At 31.8% G+C, this 23,709-nt stretch overlaps 1 protein-coding gene across 1 annotated transcript in view; it reads left to right on the forward strand.

Moving 5' to 3' along the window:
* Positions 1-23,709, forward strand: part of LOC111614164 (protein Shroom1-like) — a 58,032-nt gene that overhangs the window by 8,659 nt on the left and 25,664 nt on the right. Inside the window, exon 3 of the mRNA XM_023355546.1 lies at positions 15,656-15,714. Coding sequence (XP_023211314.1) covers positions 15,656-15,714 — 59 coding nt within the window. The remainder of the gene's footprint in view (positions 1-15,655; positions 15,715-23,709) is intronic.

The following is a 23,709-nucleotide window of genomic DNA, read 5'->3' on the forward strand; positions in this document are numbered from 1 at the left end:
AACGAATATGTAATTTTGTCAAGCGAAAACGGATTATTTAAGTTAAAATCTATTCGTCAAACTAAAGTTAAAAATTCCAGTTACGTGCGGCGCATAAATACTTCGACGTTTATTTGCATTATTATTTAATACACGATTTAAATTTCTAAATAAAATTCTGTATATTTTCTCAATGGAAATACTGTTGATAAAAAAAAGAAATAAATTTTTTTTGTGAGACAGCCATTTATTTATTTCTAACAAAGAAAAAAAAATTGATTATATAATTTCACAAATCTCTAAATTAATTAAAATACTGTAATAAAAAAAATATATTACTATTATATAATAGGAATTTGAGATTTTATTAACATTAGTGCAGTGGACATAATGATATTTTCGAAGCGAAATGTTGTTTTGCGATTTAGATATTGGATTGGTAGATTCTATAAGGCGAAAAGTTATAGAATTTAAGTTCTGTTTCCTCGGTAATAGAAAGAGAAAGCAAGATAAAAGAAAAAAGTAGTACTGACAGAGGAAAAAATTTCAGTTACTGGAAATAGTGCGAACTTTTCCTTTCTATTTTCTATCGTGATGTAATTTTAACATAAATTCTACAAGCCGACTAAAAAAAATCCCTTTTCTCTTTCCTTCTCGACAAATCTCACATAAAATAACATATAAAATTTATCCTGTCAACGTCAATAATTATATATATAAATATAAAGTCTTTCTTAAAAAATAATCGCTTCTATTCGCTCGGTTTAAAAGTATTTTTCTCTCATTAGTGATGACAGAAAAATTCACTTAAAAGTTTCACATTTTAAAACGACAAATTAATTAATTTGCTTAGCGTAAAAGAATTTTTTTCTATACTAAGAGAAATTAATGTATAAATGGAATTTTAATTATGAATTGGCATGATTCACTAATGGCGAGAGAGAGAGAGATTAGAATTGTACTACAGAAAACGCAAAATACCGATTGTTACTGTTATCATTAAGGGCAATCATATAAAGTTTTTGTTTAGAAAAAAATATTAATTTTTCTCTTATATTTTATTGGCTTAAAATAAATGGATTTATTAAAATTATTCATGATTATTCAGGCTAATTTTATGGAGGAAATATTGAAGGAAATATTAATATTATTTTGTGTTATTATTGTGTAAATTATTCTCTCTCTCTTATTGGAAATCTTTGTGATGTAAAATATTGATTTCGTCTTATTAAACATAAATATAAAACGAAGAAATTCTTTTATAAGTTTACATTCAACATTTTTAAATAAATAAATAAATATATATATTTTTTCGCTGTCTTCAAACATAAGAAGTTTGTGTAAATAGAATTTTTTTTAATAAATTTAGTTAGTTTATACAAAAGAAAAAACAACAATAATAATATCTTATAAAATTTTTTGAAATGAAAATTAAAATTTTAAATAATACTAATAATGTTAGTCCTTCGCTAATCCATTCTCTCGCGAAATTTAATTTCGTTTCTGCAGATTAAGCTTCTTTGAATAAAGTGTTGAGAATTGATATTCAATCAAATTCCAGATTTTTATATTCATAGAATTTCGCAGAAAATTCAACGGTTTTATATAAAAAGACATTTATTTTTTTTAAAAATACGAAAAAAATTACTGGATGACGCTATTTTGTATAATAGGCCTATATTTGTTTTTTTTTTATTCTAAGAGGAAAAAAGAAACTTATCTTTTTGCAATTGAGGGAAATTTCTTTAATGGTCATTCTTCACTATAAAGGTCGAGTTACTTCTCTCTCTAGAATCAGGTTTAGCCACTGTTTAGTCGCGAAGTGACGTTTGGGGTTTTTATGCCTCCGCGACAATCGATTTAAGTGCTTATTATTGTAGTTAATTATTCTGAAGCCAAATTGAGTGGTGGTCTCTTTCCATTCTGGATAATTGTTTTCTCGATCGGTACGAAAGGTACTGTACCTTCGAGAGGAGTTGGCCATATTCATTCGTGTTTTTTCTCTCTCTTTCCCCCCTCTCCCAATTCGATAAATCTTTAATTAAAATCGGAATCCGATGAGAATTGGCGATCCTTCTTTTTCGTCGCTCCGTACAGTTGCGGAGATAGGTCATACCGCGGATAGATTTTTCTCCTCCCCCTTCCGTGCCGCATCCCGCTCTTTATTATTTCCGACTGTAAACTCTCTAATCGACTCAAACCGAGCGAAACTGATATTTTTCGACGGGTGCATCTAGAGATAGAAGAGATGGGATGGAAGTGGCGCGCGCGCGCGCGTGCTCTCTTTTCTTCCCCTCGACTCCGATAGTATGGTTGCGCTGACGTCGTCGGCCGTCAGATGATGGCATGCAGAGAACGGAGGCTGGCTGGTTGGCAGCGGCTTAATCTCTAACCATGTTCGCTCTGTCCTTTTACGTTGTGGCTTTTACGGTTGGTTTGTGTCTCTACTGGTTTCTGTACAGCGGACCCGGAAAAAAGTATTTGGCTCTGGTGCAGGTAAGGGAGGATGGCCTTATTTTTTCTTCACGCCAGATTCCGATTAATGACGTTCTTAAATCAAGTATTTGACTACTACTCTAGGTGAACTGGGTTCTGGATACGTTTCGTCTCTACCAGAGTTTACCGTTATCCCTCTTACCGCTCTATCAAATCAAATAAGAATAAAATATACGGACCAATTAATTGACATTTTTCGATTCGGTCCTGTACTAAAGTTTCTTTAGTTGTATCTTCGCGTCTTTATTTCTATTAGTTTTACCACTATGTAGCGATTGCTTCCACACAAAATAATCGGAAATGCGGAAGTAATTACGTGTAATTCGACTTGGACCAATTACGTAGCGAAGAATTCTATTGCGGGATCGGCTGACAATAGACGAGGATGATTGAAAAAAAATGAAAAGAAGCCCCTTTTTTCCCCGTTCAACAATGCGTTAAAAAGAGAAAGCATCGGCCAGCGAACCCTTTTAAAAATAAGTGTATTGAATTATAGAAGGATAGCGTGGCGACTTATTCGGCTTTTATCGTTCTTTCACGTTCTCAATGATCGCTAATGGAAACTGTCTTTGTTGATATAAGTCCTGAATTCGTCGCCCCAAACGATCCGTTTTATTTAAAGAATAGATTTGGTTACTGTACACTTTATTAGACGCAACACATTCGGAGGGAGTACATCCGATTACTTTTCTGAACGGGCTTAGTTTTCTTTGGAATAAACAAGGTAAACAATCGGATCCTACTTTGAACGTTATTCTATCGTTTCCATTTGCGTGTAATGCGATGAAAGGAAATAGAAAAAAAAGGGAACCAAACCGTTGCGCCTGTTTATTTTTACATCGAAATCTGATACTTTCACAAATGTTCCATTTCTTTATGCATACAGAAGACAGATTCTCGTCTCATTCACCATCTATAAAATGCTTACTACATCAAAGAATATAAAGAATCGTGTACTTAAAGGAGTTGTTTAATACCTCGCGCGTGTATTAAATTATATTCGTGTAAATATTATAATTATTAAAAGTTAATTTCCTACTTTTTGAACGATCCAATTTGAATCCGATCCTTTCGAGTGCTTGTTAACTTTGCTTTTATCGATAACGTTTAGAATATTTAAAATAACTTCGAGAATTGTTAAAGTTTCGGAAATATCTTAATTCTTTTCTCTAGTTTTATAAGCATTTTTATTATATCCTGTATAAGATTGATATTGTAAATAATTTTATTGAAAAATATAACGTTTGTTATTGCAAGATATAAAAAGAAAAGTTTTCGCTATAAACTTTTTGTTTATCTGGAATTCTGATATCCAATATGAAAAACCAGGTGTTCCCCGGGAAGAAACTAATATACAGATTTTGCCCATATTGCTTTCCCGTAATACTGTTTACTCGTAAAAATTATTTGCTTTCCTGGAGAATCTGGTTCGAAGACTCTATTAAAAATAGCGAGAACACGCTAAATGAATTGCTTCATCAAGCGAAATATCGGGTTGAAGCTTAACTAGAATAAATCCATTTTCATAATCTCGTTTAAAAATTATTCGGAATCCGATTTCTATAGTCTTACCCGTCATTAAATTAAGAAATTAATTTCCGTCCGTGGTTATTCTAGATGCTGAGAACGAGTAAATGTCGTATGCACTTAGTTAAACCCGAGTAAAGGTTGTGACGTATGCAGACATCCTTTGTCAGTTCCGTACGGGTGGTCATAAACACTTAGCACACTCTTCATTTACCTTCCATCTACTCATTCAAATTTCCTTCATAGATATAATCGTCCCTTACAACTATAAAGTCGTGCATCCTGTTTAATGTCGAAAACACAACAGATGGCCCTAATATATTTTTTGTTTGGTCGAATTCTAAACAATTCAGCCATGTGGGATGGCTTTCTTCGGGAAACCGTTGCACAGTGGTTAAATTCTTTTAAAAAAAGGAAAAGAAAAGAAGAACATTTATCGATTAACTTAGATTAAATTCGAATCGATGTTATTTATAATTTTATTTCTAAAGCATAAACATCCGGACTAAACCGATTATCCAAAAAAGGCAAAAATGTGATTGCTCTAGAATAAACAAGAAGAATAATTTAATGTAAAGAGGTTGATTCGGAAGATTGTGGTCCAGGCTGAAGGTTATAACTGTCGAGATAATGTTAGGAAAGGCGTACATAAGGCCGTTCGTGCCATAAATGACTCGTAAACATAACACTTAATTTGGTTTTCTGGTCGAGATTGACGTTTGTTGTGACAGAAGCTTTAATTGAGCACCACCACCAGCAAGAGGTGGATTGATTAGAACTTAGGATAAATATCCTAACGCTTCGGATGTTAATAATTCGAGTGTCGAGCTTTGTTTTTCTTGGCAGAACATCGGCATCGCTAATTGGTTGCGCTTTCTTATCTCCAAGTATCTTTTTCTTGGCAAGTAAATTAGTGGAATTTAGCGATAGGCACGAGTATAATATTTTTTAAAAGAGAAATCTTCAAACTTCGTATTATTAAAATTCTAATTAATTTCAGTTATATTTATTAAGGAGAATAAATGATTAGGAAAATTGAAAAAAAGTAAAGGCGAACACAGTATTCGCTTGTTATCTCTTAAATATTCGGTAGGAATATAATTAGATGTTTTTCTGAATATTTATTCATTATTAACACTATTTGTACAATTCTGCAGTCACCGATAATGAAAATTTACAAGAAAATCTTTAAAAAAAATTGAAAATTATTTCTTTAAAGAATGGCAGAAATACAAGAGAGAGAAATTTTACCTTAATTATGGTTACAGTTGATGCGTGCAATGTTCAGAACTTCTTAATAATAATAATAATGTTTACTTATTAACTTGTATGAACAAACAATATTTTAAACCTTATGAAATATTTATAATAAAGTTTAAAATTAACCTTTTGTTATATGATGAAAACTAAGAGAATGTATCCTTTCCTTACGACAAAATATAAAAGTATGGTTAGTGAAGAATTTTATGATGGTGTCTACAGAGATTCAAGCATGCGATATCGAAAGCAAAGATAACAAGGATAACAAAAATGCTATAAAAATGGCAAAGGGAAAGAAGGGAATCTTAAAAAAAAAAGAATGGAATTCGAAATATAGAATATAGACAAAGTAAAGAAAACTGAAAGCTATAAGATGTCATGTCAGCATGAAAAAGAATGAAAGTTTTGGTTTCCACCAAGAAAACTATAATTCGAATTTCTGAGTATGTAGATAAATTTTAATATTGGGTTTAAAGATGACCTAGAGATTTCGTATATATCAAATTTATATCGATCGAATTCGGATAGTTATTTATGGATGTATTTATGCAATATTTACTATCTGCAACTTAAATAAAACGTACTTATGTATTATAGATACGTAACTTCCCCCAAAAAACAACAAACTGTAAAAAAAACATGTAGAAATAAATATTTTTTTATCAGGTGACACTTAATATTATTCATGCTCTAAGGATATTTTTATATGTTACGTGATTTTATTTTGAAATAAGAAAAAAAACGACAGCATTTTTCCCCGGATAAAATATTCGTGTTTACGCCAAACTCGAATCAATTTTTGTAATATACCTTCTAAATGTCTATTTACTTATACTTTATACTTATATTTAGTGTTGGCTCAATTGTAAAGGGAGAAACACTTGTTTACGAATAAGGAAAGTAGAGTTTAAAAGCGTATATTTTGTTAAATTAGTGTGTAAGCCGACGATAATAACTAGAATATGGTTTGTATGGCTTTCAAAGTGCAATTTAGTCCATTCACGAAACTTTGGCCATCCTTAGGGAAGAGTAAAGTTTTATAATCAAGGAATAGCTAATTCTGGACAACCATTTCCATCAACGGAGTCCCTAGTGAATGATGAGAGACAATGTTCACGTACAATTACCAATTACCGAAGCGCACACATTCATTGTATCAGAGGCACGCTCGAATTAATTCGCATCGCGGTAATTCTTCCCATCACGTGATCGTGCAACCTACGGGATTTCGGATTAATGATAGCAAAAATGTCCGATACCCATTTGTAAAGCCATTATTAATTAATTCTACTCTGTGTTTGGCTCTTCCACTTATTTTTTTTTTTTTTTCGTCTTTTTAAACAATATTCGTGCTAGAAACTTATAAAATTCGCTTACACGCCATTCTTTTCTTCTTGTTTCTAAGTAATCGACTATTCGATAAATTAATTATATTCTAAAGAAAATATATAAAGTAAATTCAAATATTTGTGGTTATTTACAAAAAAAATAGAAAAATTATTTTGTAGTTGTGTATATAATTTTAAAATTATTAAAAATTTAATCTGAAAACAAAAAAAAAAAAAAAAAANTCAGGCTAATTTTATGGAGGAAATATTGAAGGAAATATTAATATTATTTTGTGTTATTATTGTGTAAATTATTCTCTCTCTCTTATTGGAAATCTTTGTGATGTAAAATATTGATTTCGTCTTATTAAACATAAATATAAAACGAAGAAATTCTTTTATAAGTTTACATTCAACATTTTTAAATAAATAAATAAATATATATATTTTTTCGCTGTCTTCAAACATAAGAAGTTTGTGTAAATAGAATTTTTTTTAATAAATTTAGTTAGTTTATACAAAAGAAAAAACAACAATAATAATATCTTATAAAATTTTTTGAAATGAAAATTAAAATTTTAAATAATACTAATAATGTTAGTCCTTCGCTAATCCATTCTCTCGCGAAATTTAATTTCGTTTCTGCAGATTAAGCTTCTTTGAATAAAGTGTTGAGAATTGATATTCAATCAAATTCCAGATTTTTATATTCATAGAATTTCGCAGAAAATTCAACGGTTTTATATAAAAAGACATTTATTTTTTTTAAAAATACGAAAAAATTACTGGATGACGCTATTTTGTATAATAGGCCTATATTTGTTTTTTTTTTATTCTAAGAGGAAAAAAGAAACTTATCTTTTTGCAATTGAGGGAAATTTCTTTAATGGTCATTCTTCACTATAAAGGTCGAGTTACTTCTCTCTCTAGAATCAGGTTTAGCCACTGTTTAGTCGCGAAGTGACGTTTGGGGTTTTTATGCCTCCGCGACAATCGATTTAAGTGCTTATTATTGTAGTTAATTATTCTGAAGCCAAATTGAGTGGTGGTCTCTTTCCATTCTGGATAATTGTTTTCTCGATCGGTACGAAAGGTACTGTACCTTCGAGAGGAGTTGGCCATATTCATTCGTGTTTTTTCTCTCTCTTTCCCCCCTCTCCCAATTCGATAAATCTTTAATTAAAATCGGAATCCGATGAGAATTGGCGATCCTTCTTTTTCGTCGCTCCGTACAGTTGCGGAGATAGGTCATACCGCGGATAGATTTTTCTCCTCCCCCTTCCGTGCCGCATCCCGCTCTTTATTATTTCCGACTGTAAACTCTCTAATCGACTCAAACCGAGCGAAACTGATATTTTTCGACGGGTGCATCTAGAGATAGAAGAGATGGGATGGAAGTGGCGCGCGCGCGCGCGTGCTCTCTTTTCTTCCCCTCGACTCCGATAGTATGGTTGCGCTGACGTCGTCGGCCGTCAGATGATGGCATGCAGAGAACGGAGGCTGGCTGGTTGGCAGCGGCTTAATCTCTAACCATGTTCGCTCTGTCCTTTTACGTTGTGGCTTTTACGGTTGGTTTGTGTCTCTACTGGTTTCTGTACAGCGGACCCGGAAAAAAGTATTTGGCTCTGGTGCAGGTAAGGGAGGATGGCCTTATTTTTTCTTCACGCCAGATTCCGATTAATGACGTTCTTAAATCAAGTATTTGACTACTACTCTAGGTGAACTGGGTTCTGGATACGTTTCGTCTCTACCAGAGTTTACCGTTATCCCTCTTACCGCTCTATCAAATCAAATAAGAATAAAATATACGGACCAATTAATTGACATTTTTCGATTCGGTCCTGTACTAAAGTTTCTTTAGTTGTATCTTCGCGTCTTTATTTCTATTAGTTTTACCACTATGTAGCGATTGCTTCCACACAAAATAATCGGAAATGCGGAAGTAATTACGTGTAATTCGACTTGGACCAATTACGTAGCGAAGAATTCTATTGCGGGATCGGCTGACAATAGACGAGGATGATTGAAAAAAAATGAAAAGAAGCCCCTTTTTTCCCCGTTCAACAATGCGTTAAAAAGAGAAAGCATCGGCCAGCGAACCCTTTTAAAAATAAGTGTATTGAATTATAGAAGGATAGCGTGGCGACTTATTCGGCTTTTATCGTTCTTTCACGTTCTCAATGATCGCTAATGGAAACTGTCTTTGTTGATATAAGTCCTGAATTCGTCGCCCCAAACGATCCGTTTTATTTAAAGAATAGATTTGGTTACTGTACACTTTATTAGACGCAACACATTCGGAGGGAGTACATCCGATTACTTTTCTGAACGGGCTTAGTTTTCTTTGGAATAAACAAGGTAAACAATCGGATCCTACTTTGAACGTTATTCTATCGTTTCCATTTGCGTGTAATGCGATGAAAGGAAATAGAAAAAAAAGGGAACCAAACCGTTGCGCCTGTTTATTTTTACATCGAAATCTGATACTTTCACAAATGTTCCATTTCTTTATGCATACAGAAGACAGATTCTCGTCTCATTCACCATCTATAAAATGCTTACTACATCAAAGAATATAAAGAATCGTGTACTTAAAGGAGTTGTTTAATACCTCGCGCGTGTATTAAATTATATTCGTGTAAATATTATAATTATTAAAAGTTAATTTCCTACTTTTTGAACGATCCAATTTGAATCCGATCCTTTCGAGTGCTTGTTAACTTTGCTTTTATCGATAACGTTTAGAATATTTAAAATAACTTCGAGAATTGTTAAAGTTTCGGAAATATCTTAATTCTTTTCTCTAGTTTTATAAGCATTTTTATTATATCCTGTATAAGATTGATATTGTAAATAATTTTATTGAAAAATATAACGTTTGTTATTGCAAGATATAAAAAGAAAAGTTTTCGCTATAAACTTTTTGTTTATCTGGAATTCTGATATCCAATATGAAAAACCAGGTGTTCCCCGGGAAGAAACTAATATACAGATTTTGCCCATATTGCTTTCCCGTAATACTGTTTACTCGTAAAAATTATTTGCTTTCCTGGAGAATCTGGTTCGAAGACTCTATTAAAAATAGCGACAACACGCTAAATGAATTGCTTCATCAAGCGAAATATCGGGTTGAAGCTTAACTAGAATAAATCCATTTTCATAATCTCGTTTAAAAATTATTCGGAATCCGATTTCTATAGTCTTACCCGTCATTAAATTAAGAAATTAATTTCCGTCCGTGGTTATTCTAGATGCTGAGAACGAGTAAATGTCGTATGCACTTAGTTAAACCCGAGTAAAGGTTGTGACATATGCAGACATCCTTTGTCAGTTCCGTACGGGTGGTCATAAACACTTAGCACACTCTTCATTTACCTTCCATCTACTCATTCAAATTTCCTTCATAGATATAATCGTCCCTTACAACTATAAAGTCGTGCATCCTGTTTAATGTCGAAAACACAACAGATGGCCCTAATATATTTTTTGTTAATTAGCAGCGCCGAATCCCTTTTTAATAATTTTCTTAATAAAAAACTGCACTTTGTGAGATTATCTGAAAAATTTCATTGTGAAGAGAGTTTAAAAGATTACCAATGATACAGATATATTCGAAATGCTCCAATTGTTTTATTTATTCTTTTAAAATTACATCGTGTATTTTCTTCTTAAATTATTTAACATTTAACTAAATTATTCCCTTTTATTTCAGGTTTCCACCGGATAGTATTAAATCAGGAAAAGAGTTTTCTTGATTTGTATCTTAAATATGTTCTTTTTTTTTTGTAATTCTTTACAGTATCGAAATTTATTAAAGTAATATTTTTAAGCTTTCATTTTATAATTTTAGTTACATTTTTAATTATATCTTTTTGACCATCCTTCTTTCTACATTCTTATAATTTAAATTTATCATCTATCTTTGTTGTGGTTATGTTAATCTTCCTCGTCCTATTCTATATGTAGACCTTCTAAAAATGGGAATAATTTAACCAAAGTTTAGTTATTTTGCTTTAACTAGTTGCTTTTTTAAACAGAATTTTATGCAAATTTTTAGGTATTTTCAATGAAAAAATTAGATGTATTTTACTAAACAGAATATTCTCGTAACATATTTGAGAAATAAGAAACGAAAGTTGAACATATATATATATTTAATGTTACGCTTAATATACAAATTATAACTTTACGTGTGAATTTAAATTCGAATAAATGAAAGTATTATTTTAATAATTCTTCGCAATTTTCCAAATATTGTTTAAACAACTGATAGTTTCTGATACGTTCTTAATCCTTGCAGTTTGGATTGATCCATACGAATAATCCTGTAATACAAGAAAGGAAATTATATTATTTTCTATTATTTGTGCTTACAAAATCTCATAAAATAGTTTGAATTCTTAATACTAATGTTATTAAAATAATATAAAAAGTAGTACTTGTATTGAAAATACATTAGTAATTAAGAGATCCATGTGTTTAGGAGTTCATAGAGTTCATTCCGCTAACACCATAAGAAACTAAAGTCAAATTTACCTTGTCCAAATATACAAAACTGCCAAAAGTCTTTCTTTTATTGGAACAGATTTACTAAAAAAACAATTGTTATTAAATATTTGTAAATACAGATATTTTGAAGGCTTCATAATTGGTCCTTTCACCACGGGACACGCATTGTGACGAATTACCAAGACTCCAAACTTGTTTGTTTTCTAGTGCATATTTTTTGTTTGTATACTAAAGAATATTTGCTTTAGTGAATCCCATTCCTGTTTATGTTGTTAGGTAAGTAGTACTTATGTTTATGATCACTGTTAATCGTTTTTTTTTTATATTCATTCGCTTAAAAATATTTGCTCGGATAGGTGGATTGTTTATCCTTATCAAATGTTATGTTGAATTAATTATGTGTAGCTTATTCGAATAAAATAATATTAAATTTTAAGTTAACTATAAAAGTTTTTACATTAAAAAAATCCAGCAATAAGCTGCGTAAATTTATGGCAAAAAGTTAAAATTGTGTGTGGTGACATCTGTTAAAAAGTTTTTTTAAAATAAAATTTCCTATGTTATTAATGATTATAAAATGGAAAAAAAAACTTAATTTTGAGGGTAGTGATGAGTGGTATAAAAAAATTGTAAATGCTAATAACGAGTAAAATCTTTATCAAGTCCGACCTCACTGGAGATACGACTGGAGAATCCTTTCTGTCTTCCCACTCCCTCGACTTTTAACCATAAAAATTTAATATCATCAATACCCCTAATACACAAACTTACTTGCAAAATTTCAGAAATTTTCGACAAAAGGCACAAGAGTTATTAAGCTTCAAATCGTGCCCTCACACACGTTAACATATGTACAAATAGAAAAAAAACTAGTTGTTTTTGCATTTCTCGACGTTTTAAAGCTTCCTCCGAGTCCAAAAATGTAAAAATCATGAGGAGGAATCATTTTTTGACCGATAGCCATCCTTTGTTATATATAAAAGGCGGAAAAATAAAATTCGATTAGAGGAAAGAATTTTTTGACAGATCACTAAAAGTTTTATTTTCAATTCCGTGGCCATCGTCGTTAGAAATTTATCGAATCCAAAAGTGTATTAATAATTTCAATTTGTTTACTCGAATTTCGCATAAACTCAAGACAAATCAAGACAAATTTTAATAATGGACTGTGATATAAAATAAACATCGTGTCCTTTCGAACTCGTTCGTAATATAAATGATTTATCAGCGATGCTATAATGTATTTAAAGCCTTCATTTGTTAATTAAAAAAAATATATATACTCTCATATATCATTCCATACGTTATGATGACATTTAGAAAATATACAATTTATAAAATGTAAATATTGTTTGTTATAAGATGCTTGGAACATGTGAAATGTAACACAAATCTAAATGTATCCAAAGTGTACTTGCAACAGACAAATGTTTACATTAAGACTACGAATTGACAAAGAGCGCTTATGTAATACAGTCTACAAACCATGTGAAATGTAAAAGTGGTATGTTTACATTATTTTTTCTTTCTTTCTTTTTTTATATCAGGCTTCAAAATGTAGGAGTTGTTGAATAGCTTCGGATTCTGAGATTTTGTGGGAGTTTGATGAATGGCATTGTGACCAATCAACCGCATTCTTTATCATTTTATAGAAATAATATCGCTAAATTCCGGATAGAATATAAAATAAATTCGATATTTTATGACAATTTTCCTGGTTTATTACAAACTTTGTGATATATAAATAGGGATAAAATTAGATTATTGCTATTGTCTACCCCTTTATATTTAGGTCTATTAAACTGGTCTATTTTTATAATTTAATACAATAATATACGATTGTGACATTATCATTTGGTCAGATTGAGGTCTTGGCAGTTTGCATGCACAGTTTTTAGCCATACAAATGTTTTTAACTGGTGTTGTATTTAGGTGTGTGTTTTTTTGTGGTTAGAAGATAATTCATCATGGGTTCCTTTCGAAAAGAGTTAGAAAAATATTATGTCGGAAGCGGTTTTCACGGTTGAGTATGGCTACAAAATTGGTCAGAAACACCGACCTAATAGGCAATTTGGGGCGACGGTATAGCGAAAATAATGCGGGGTAACTCGGGAGTGACGATTAAATCAATTTGCCAGCGAAACTCGGACGGTTGCCTTGGTAACTCTTCGTGCCAACATTTACATCCGAGTCGAACACGGAACGTATCGCCGAACTAATCTCATTGATTAATTGACTGACATGTCCCGTCATTAGAACCGGCCCGGGGAAGAGGCGAAAGCGCGTGCGGTTTAAAACTCCTCCTTTGGCCGTCATTAGGCATCCCCCCGCGATCGATGGTACGAGAATATTCTTAAATTCTGGAACGATGCCAGGTGCACGCCTCGACCGAAAAAGAAAGAGGCCGCCGGTGACGTCAGACAACAAACTCCGGTATCTTTAGTCGTTCACGCGTCATTTACAAAGTGACGAGTCGGGTTTCGGTCCGTTTAACCGGTACGAGAGAGAGATTTTCTCTCTCTCGCCTCATTTCCGGCATTTGCCCGGAACCAAACCCGTACCACTTTAATAGCCGCTAATGCGTGGGATGGAGAGACGAGCGACACCCATGCAAAACGCCGAGAACCGAAGGAATTCATATTACCACGCCACCGAGGCATTAGAGGAAATTAATTTCGGTGCCGTCACTCACTTCATACGACACGCGGACAGCTCGGATATTAATACTTTACAGTTAGACAGTCCACCGAGAAACAAAGACGTGGCGAGAGAAAACAACTCTCGCAAACTTGCGCCGCTCCTCCGACGTTTTCGATTCTGTTCGGTTTTAATGCCCATTTTTCCAAAGCGCAAAACATTTCTTCCGTTTATTGTGTGGGGATTAGGAAAGGAATTAAATTCCGCGCCGCAATAAGCGAGACTGAATGGCATCCGCGGATTAGGGAGAGATGATAAGCTTTATCCGCGTACGCGTAAGACCCGCGAACAATGGAACAGTTGCCACGTTTCAATGCAGTTACTAGACGATCTCTCCATTGACGGTGGCTTTTGTAGAGAGAGAGAGAGATGGAAGTATGAATGCCGATCCTAGACAATGTCCGGCCGACGTCGCATAATTAGTTGGCCGGTTTGTATTTCCTTCCGGCACGAGAGAAACCCTTTTGCAGTTCTTAATGAGCGGGATAAAGCCTCCTCCTCATCCTCCTGTAGATCAACTTTGCCTGCGGTGCCAAAGCGAGATGCCGGTAAAAGCTATTTATCCACCGGAGGGATAATTACAATGTTAGTTGTCACTAACACATTCCGGTAGTAAATTTATAACGACGACTTTTGCCGTAATTAAACACTCTAATATAAGTTCTAATTTGAAACGCTGGTCTTATACGATTAGCCTTCTCTCTAATTTTCCACTCATTTCCAGATACTTTAAGATCTCTTTGTCAAATCCTTTCCTAATTGCCCCCGTTTCTCTTTAAATGCCGTCACTTTTGACGTCTCTCCAACTTTATAACGAATTAGCAATTTTTCTTTCTTCCTCTTCTTCTACAGAGAAGAATTATTCCGTCTTAGACAGGTTAATTCATTTTCGGGCGTTTATCTTCCTTCCTCCTCAGTAAACTGTGGCACGTGGCAAATCTGAAGAATAACGAAAGTTAATTCCTTCCTTTGCAGCTAATAATCCATTTCATCGATTATTATTTAATGGACGAGTAGGAAGGAGGATTAGTCGCATTATCTACCATCGATGGGGTATTTAACTCTATTAACCGAAAGTTTTCTTGCCTGCTAAATGTAATTAGAGAAAAACATGTTAATAATTAGTTTCTCCGCGATCGACGAGTGAAAATAGTAATTAAATTCGGGTTTTCTCTTTAGATCTTTGCCGAAAATGAAAGATGAATAATTTTTTCTTCAGCTTTAAATATCCTTAATGAAGTAGAAAGTGGCAAATTTGAAGTTCAGTAAGAACAATTCGCAGTTTTCTAACTTGTTGGAAACTTGAAAAATCGATTTCTCCCCCTCCCAACCATCGTGTGGGATCTGTAACGGCATCATATTTTATTAAAGAACAGTTGGGTAGTTTACGAGTGTCGGATAAGGAAAACTGGAATCGTATAAGTCCACTATAGCAATACGTTAGGCGAGAGTACAGGTCGGTAAAGAATGTGTATATGGGGAGGAACAACTTATCCAAAAAAGCTATTTTGTTTTGGTGTGGCACCGACCAGTGGCATTAGGAATATTTCTCGCCGCTCTGTTATGAATTGCACTTCTTTTTTTTTTTTATCGCTCTCCGCTTTTGTCTGGAGTGTTCTTTTGTAGAACTGGATTAACTTGGCTGCGGGCGATAATCGATCAACGTATATCGACGCGTTATAGCTACAATGTGGGATATCTTACGACTTTTTTTGCTATACCCCGACGATCCTATTAAATTAATAAAAAAAGAACTGTAGTTTTTTTTTATATCGTATACATTTATATATATATACCGACTGATATAGCCTATAAAATTACTTACGCGACGACTGATTTATTTAATACTTTTCTTCCAGAATTCGCATAATGTTCAGGAATCGAAAGACCGACCTCCAGACAGTTCTTCGGCCGCCAGGTAAATATTTATATTTTTACTACAGTTAAAATAACGTAATGTATTTAACTTACTTTTACTCGTGGCAAAACAAATCGTTCGTTTTGTATTCCCGTTTCGTGTATGGTAACACTTTACGACACCGTACTGTACTTCGCAGTGGAGAACTTTTCGAACTTTGTTTTGGAAAACAAAAAGACGAAAAAAACAATTTCTATCTGACTACAGTAAGAGATATCATCGATTGGATACAATTTTGGCTGTTTTGTAATACAAGTAGGAGTTGGAAGATAGACTATCACCGGAAGACAATCTGCAGACATTTCTGTCAACAAGAATACAAAGAAAATCACTTCGTAACTTCAACAATTCTTTCACCTTACAAGGACGGAAGTTTTGTTACTTTTTTATTTTTATTTTTTCTTGCTAACATCTAAACAAGAAAGTACAAGAATCGTTGTCGATCGCTCTCTTTCTATCCCGCAACAATAAGAGTTTTTTAACCAATCCTTCGTCTTCATTTATCAATCTGAAAATTCCGCTATCCGTGTGAAATTTTTTTAGCATCCTCGCTTCGTTTTTTTTCTTTTTTTTTCAATTTGTCGTTCGATTCGATTGAGTCTTTCTTTTTTGAATATTTTTTCCTTAAAAAGAAATTTTGCAACTTTCCAGAAAAAAATTCCATAAAAAGAAATTTTGAAAGTTAATTCATTTGTAGTTTTATAGCGAAGAAGATGACCGTCCCTTTGACCGTTTTATAGGAATGAATGAACAACTTTCGTATCACTTGGGACGCATTAAAAACATTCACGACTTGTACGACTTCTGTATCGTCGGATACTGTTATGACTGGAGAACATGTAAAGATCGGATCTGGCCAGATAATACGAGAATGCTAAGAAGAAATCGGGGTTAATAAAAAGGTTTATCGCAGTTGGCTGCAGGTGGTATTCCTTCTCGCTCGTTTTTACACCCTTGGGTGCTTCTGTTAGAAGTCTGCAACGCACGGCTCCTACTGCCGTACTCGGGATAATTATATTCTTCTTCTTTCTTCATCAGTAGTATTTCTTTTCTTAAATAAAATGAGATAGACCGAGAGAGAGAGAGTTTTTTTCCCTAGACTTTGAAGGCTCCATAGAAATCTTTGGTCGAGGTGATTAGTAACTTTTACACACAAAGAGTTGTTATATGGCGCACCTGTAATCACGGAGAGCATCTGCTTTGTCCACATTTTCGTATATCCCGGTGCATTAAACTTTCTAAAAAAAGAAATATGGTAGAATAAGCTTTTCTTTGCTTGTTATGAGAATGAGTTTAAATTGTACGTGTTCAGAGTTTTTGGGATTTGTTACTGCCAAAAATATTTACTTCTGATTACGGATAAGAAGTAGAGTTTTGTCCTTACTTGTTAACTCTGTTGAGACTATTTTCTTCTAGAGGAATTTTTATTAGAAAAAAACAACTCAGATTACTACTTCGATGAAGATCTAAAACACAAAAGAAAATTCTCGTTTCCTTTATAACTGCTATTGTTGAGTTTTCTAGATTTGCTTCAGGTCCTCAACTCTTCAACAAAAGTTGTTGAAATTCTTTACGGATTTTTAATTCTTGCAAATTTAATTTGTTTAAAATTAATTAAAATTTTTATAATTAATCTATTCAGTATATAATTTATAAAACTAAATTTAATATATTACAATTTAGAAAAATGAATAAATAAATATTAAAATTAATTGTAGAAAATAACAGCCATGCTCGAGCATATTTATTAAAGGATGGTTTTTATTATAAAGAGGGAAAAATCTCTCAAAGAATTAAATATAAAAGGACAAAAGAGATAGAAAGAGAATTCTATTTCCAGAGACTATAATAAAGAGAAAGATTAGATATTGCATTTTTGTTGAGGACTTTTACATCTTTTGTAAAAGAAAGAACTGTAATTAAATGAGATATGAAAAATTCAATCGTACGAAAAGAGTAACGCCATTTCTAATATTAGTAAGCGTTAATTTTTATTATTATTTATTTAAAAATAATGACGGGGGTTTAAATATTCGATTACACACAATTGATATTCGAAAATCTCTAAAATATCTTCTCTCTTATTGCATTTTCCATTTTGCAATTCGCAAATTCTTTATATAGATTTTTCTAGAATGATGTTTGGTTGGCCATATCGCCCTGATATAAGAACACATTTCCCGAGTTTTAGTAGGGGTTAGGATATATGCTGATGGTGAAAGTTCTCGTTTCTTCGCGAGAATAAATGTTGTATTTTTTATTATCTGCTAGGAATTTTAGTTCGAGGCCAAAGAATGTATTCGGAGGAAGAGGAACAACGAAGTGTTTCGATTAAGATAGAATATAGATAAGGCACGTACCGAAAATTAGGACGAGATTTTTACTTTATATTTTTTTTGTTGTTTCTTATCAATAAATCTGAATTACTTATATTAGTCCAAAAATGCGTTTTCTTGTAGCATCTAAGAATAGTTTGACAACACGGGAGTAGTCGAAGAAATCGATATTTGAAAAATATCCGATGACCACTGGAGGGTAGGAGTAAAAATCTCTCATATATGTTTATGTGTATCATATACAAACTGCATATTTTCTTTTGGGATTATCGTCATAACGAATAGGAAGAACGAGCAAAGTTGGCATTACAACAATTCTTATCTTGTCATGACACCAATCTTCGACCTAATATTTATTGCATGATATCCGTATCGATTGTTTCCTTTTGTTCTAGTCATTTCGGGAACAATTGTGTCGACTGTAGACAAAATTAGGTAGGTGGAATCTAGATGTCGATATTCGGTCTATGATCTCATTAGCGGGTTGTCTAGGGTACCGACCGGATATTTTCTTTTTTTCCTTTTCTACCCTTAATACGGTTCTCTTGACGACAGAAATATGTGCGAGTTGTTGCACCGAGTCTTATATTAATTAATAAGTTATTCGATTGATATTAGACTCGAGAAACGGAGGTAATTACGGAATCTTTTTCTTTTTCTCAAATTAAGCAAATTTAAATGGCATTTTTCTGCAATTAAAATAGTCATTTAAACTATTCTCATTATAAGAAAGTTGGGAAATTGACTTTTGCTCTCTTCATCGGAACAAAAGCTAGCAATTACTTTATGTTTAGAACTTCTATAATATAAAATGCTGTTATCCTCTCATTATCTTCAATCTCTTTCTTCTTTTTCCTCTTCTCTTTTGGAGCAATAAAGCAAATGAAGAACACGCGATCTCTCCCATTTTCTCCGAATTAGGATCGAATTTCTCTTTCGAGAACTGCCTCTGCCGTCCAGTAATTAATCCTTCACTTAAATTAAGCGATTTGGAAAATTGTTATTTCGCAATAAAAGGAAAATTTAATTTATTTATTAATTAATCTAATTTTCTGAATTTTTCTCTTAAAAAAATATCGTCATAAATTCGTTCGTAATCTGGCAAATAAATAATGCATTTTTTTTTTCTTTCTTTGAGTCGATTTCAATTTTGCATCCCATTGTTTGTCGCTTGGATTAATTGAATACTTACCAGAGTGAAAATTCGATAAGTAATTAAAGAGAATATTCATTAAAAATTCATAAAATCAACTCGAAAATATTTCTATCTTATTCTTTTTTAATATTTAATTCCTATTAATTCTTCTTTTCTCCATCTTGCCCTCATCATTTTTATTAATTTTGTCCTCTTCACGATAAAAAGGCAGGAAGGCATTTTATAAAGGTAAAATTATGTATATTATGTACTTTTTAAAAGTATTTTGACCAAAATGTAACACTTTTAATCTTAATTTTTATTTATTTTTTTCTTCAAAGTTTAATCCTTATAAAACTGTAGGCTCGTTTTAAAGAGGAAAACTTGAATCTCGTTGACTTTAATGTTTAATATTAAGCAGGTTAAAAGGTGAAAAATCAATTAATTATATCGGATCACTGGCAAATTTTCATTTCTCGATTGAATAATATAGAAAATTCGAACTGTTGCGGTTATAAAACCCACACGTCTAATGAAAAATAAATGATATTGTTGAAGTAAAGTTTGAAAGCGAGAAAAATAACAAACGGACCGAGTGATAATTAAATTAAGCATTATTAATCTTTAGACAATTACGTTTCGAGAGAAAAGCAATAATGAAGTTCGTTATATTAATAAATAAAGAGCCGATTTCTGATAAAATAATCGATCGTTGTCTTTAATAGACAAGATTTTTAAAAGAATAAATTGTAGATTTTCTTATTATTTTTCCATTTACCAAAGTCGACTCTTTGCAAAAAGAACTTTTTCGTTTTCTATTCGTACTTAATCAGATTTATTGTCTTCCAGTCTTCTTTATACAAATGATTGAATGTAAAATTTTCGAATTATCCGTATTTACTCTGCCGTCACAATGTTTTAAACAAAGATTTTAGTTAGAACTTATTTTCATTTAATCAGAAAACGATACATTTATTAAAAACTAATGACTAAAAATCCTCTCTTTTCTTCGTCTTCTCGAGTACGCAAAATCCGACTAATGTCTTTTATTTTTACACTACTTAGAAAATACTTAAAGAACTTTAAGAAACAAAACATTTGTTTGTTTTTTAAAACTTCTTTAACATCGAGAATTGCCTCTAATGTTGAGAGTTTAAGAAACAAAAATTTTGTTTCTTAAACTCTCAACATTTTCGAGGTAAGAAACAAAAATTTTGTTTCTTACCTCGAAAATTATTTGCGGACTAATGTTTAGTCGACTCCTTCAAATACTCATTACCTTCTAATTTTTGTCTTTTACCTTCTCACAATTTTCTTTTTCCTTCTCTTTAACTTCAAACATTATTTTGCAAAACTCTGAATAATTCAAAATACTGTAAATATTTTCAAAAGGATTTGTTTGTAGCTGAATTTTATATTTAACTGGCGTTAAAGTTAAAGAAAGATCGTTGCAACAATGTGACTTTTTCTTATCCTAATATCGATTCTCCGCTTTTTTTTCCACTTTGGCAAACAATCGACTCTATTTACTATCCAAGGTGGGATCTATGGTTTTTGCCAAAATACAAATACAGAATTTTCTGATCGGTGATTTTTATTTTAAACTTCAATTTAACTCTATATCAATTATATAGATAAATAAAAACGAATCTCGGACCCGCATTTTACAATCGACGGATGATATATATAGATTTTCCTTTAATTTAATTGACAATTATCGTTTAAGCGAATTATCTTTTGTATTAAAAACTTCGAAATAACGCTAATGATTTTGTCACGTCGTATTATGTATAATTAATTAATTATTTTTTCTATCGTAAAATTGGAATTTTCTCTCAAAATTAGGATAAACGAATTTCTTATAATCTTTTATCATTTTACACTCAACTCGACGAGCAATTTTTTTTTCTTAATTATCATTAAAAATACAGTAGAGCGTCGTTTATTCGAATCAATTGGGGACTGGGGTTGTTCGGATANCGTTTTAAAATAAGTACGAAATTTTTTGTTTAAATTTGTTTTTGAAATCTCTGGGCGTAAGAAATTTTTATCGGTTGTAGGCTATATTAATAAAATAAAAGAGAACAAACAAGAAAAAATGTTCGGCAAGAACTCTTTCACGTTGACAAAAGCAGAAGTGCGGGAGCATTGCTCTCGTGTCAATATGAAGGGCGATTCTATCTCGTTAGCGAGCTTCTTTATGTTGCTTCTGTCTTTGATGTTCAGACACGTATAACTGATTGAATGCAGCTTCTGTCGATACATTGTTAACTCTGATATTTAAAATGTAAACTGTTGTACCCTTACTCTTATACGTACGGTCTTTAATGGTCTTTCACATCAAAAATATATAAATTTTGTTTTTTCGTTTACTCTAATTTATATCGATTAAATAAGAAAATTGTAATCTTATCTTCCAAACTGCTTCTACGAGTTTGTAAATTTTATAATATCTAAATTTAATTTAAGCATCCGGCAAGCTAGAGATAGTTACGTGTTTACATTATAGGAGGATATTACCCACTACGGCTTCGTTGTATTTTTATTATTATTATTACTTTTTTTTTTTTTGTTTTTTCTGTGAAGATATATTTTGAAAAAGAATGTATAGAGCCATATTGTAAGAGATTATTAATGTTAAAGAGAGCTTACGTTGTAAAATTTCCTTCCAATTAAGAAGTGATTTTATCTAAGAATCGAGAATAGAACAGACGTTTTTGTTCGGTTGCTTCTCTACTAATTAGAACTGAAAATTCTCATATAGGAACTTGCTTATTAATTAATTCACTTTAATTAAAACGCCCACTATTAACTCCTTTCGGTTAATCTCAGGATTTGCATAGAGTTGGTTAATAAGATTGCATTCCTCGCAGCTAGTTGAGTTTTCTTAACTTCATTAACTGGTCACAGCTTCGTTGCTTATAATTATAAGTCCGACAATCTTTTCTCTTTATTTTACCATCTGGATTATATCCTCTACAGAATAGAACGTGATACAATAGAAAAAATAACAAACTTTTCGCACGAGGAATAGAAATTTTTTTCCTATTTTCTTATAAACTGATTACGAATTATCCTCTTATGTCAAGGAAAACAGAAAAATTTTTAAATTAATAATAATAATAATAATAATAATGAAAAAATAAGCGATAAGCGATCAGTTTTCTTTTTGGCATTTGATATCAATGGTCTTCATCAGCTTCCTTTGTTATTGTTGTTATAATAGAGATAAACGTCGTCAAATTAACAAGATTTAATTCCTTTAAAATTAATGTTGAAAAGTTGCTTTTGATGAACTCCGAGAGAAAGGATGCCCCCGGTTAATGTCTTGTTTTCGAATATAATCAGTAATAACGTGACAATTGGAGGGAATTTAATATGTGAAATTTCTCGACCAGAAAGAGAAGACTGGAAATTAAACAATGTTATAAATCCTCGTGTACAAGACTTATTTTTATATATTTGTTTAATTATGAAATGAGTGAAATTTAAATGAAATTTTTCTTTTATCGGTAATACTTATTTTCTACTTCTTTAAAGCCTTCTTTTAATAAAAAATTACATTTTAATTTTAAATTCCTCCATTAAGAAAATGGTGTAAATATCTAATTAATTTTCAAGTTCCATTTTAATCTTTTCTATTCATACAGGTTTTTCAGCATTGAATATGAAATGAAGTATTGAATTAGCAATATTATAACTGGAATAAAGAATCGAATTAATAGAAAGAAAGCTTTAAAATAGTTTCGGAATAATTATTGTGCTGAATCCTTAATTTTCTTAATACAATATCCATAAATTATACATGGCGCATACTTCACTGACTTAGCAATAAGCGGTATCCTTTGATAAGTGTATTAAAATACTACAACATAGTATAAATTTTCTGGAAGAAAATCTTCGTTTGTATTCTATTAGCGAATAAGACTTATTAAATTTAAATATCTTTCGTTTCGTCGACTGGTTGGAAGCAAAGAGCAACAATAGACTCGACTGTCAGTTGCAGCTTGTTGTAATGGATCGAAGAGAGATAATTTGACCAATCGAATTTTAATTTCAAATGAATATTAACGTAAATCCGTATCTCTATCGCGAGTATTTCTACTTTTCGCGTCTAATTAATCAGTAGAATGAATACGTATTGCCTCAAGAGGGTCTTTCAAGAAAAATGAACACGTTGCAAAATCCTTCTACCTAATAAAAGTACGCCTCGGACTTCGACTATGTTTTACATTTAAAGCAACAATACAGGTTCTTGAGCTCTTGCAAGCATATATAAATATGAATTTTGTATTAATTTTGCAGAATAGTAATTATAAATGTACTAAAAATGGATTATAATAGAATATATATAAGTTACTACACGATGTTTAATTGATTGATCTCGTATTCGTAGATTTCCATAGATTCGTGTAGGGAGGAAGAATACTTTCTACATTAAAATTAAAACATAAAGAATTAGATTCTTAACTTTATATTAGGCTGCAATTTAAAAAAAAATTGTAGATCTATAAATTACTACTG

Source organism: Centruroides sculpturatus, unplaced genomic scaffold, assembly GCF_000671375.1.
Source record: "Centruroides sculpturatus isolate CEXI.00-Female unplaced genomic scaffold, Cexi_2.0 scaffold2, whole genome shotgun sequence".
NCBI classification, from domain to species: Eukaryota; Metazoa; Arthropoda; class Arachnida; order Scorpiones; family Buthidae; genus Centruroides; species Centruroides sculpturatus.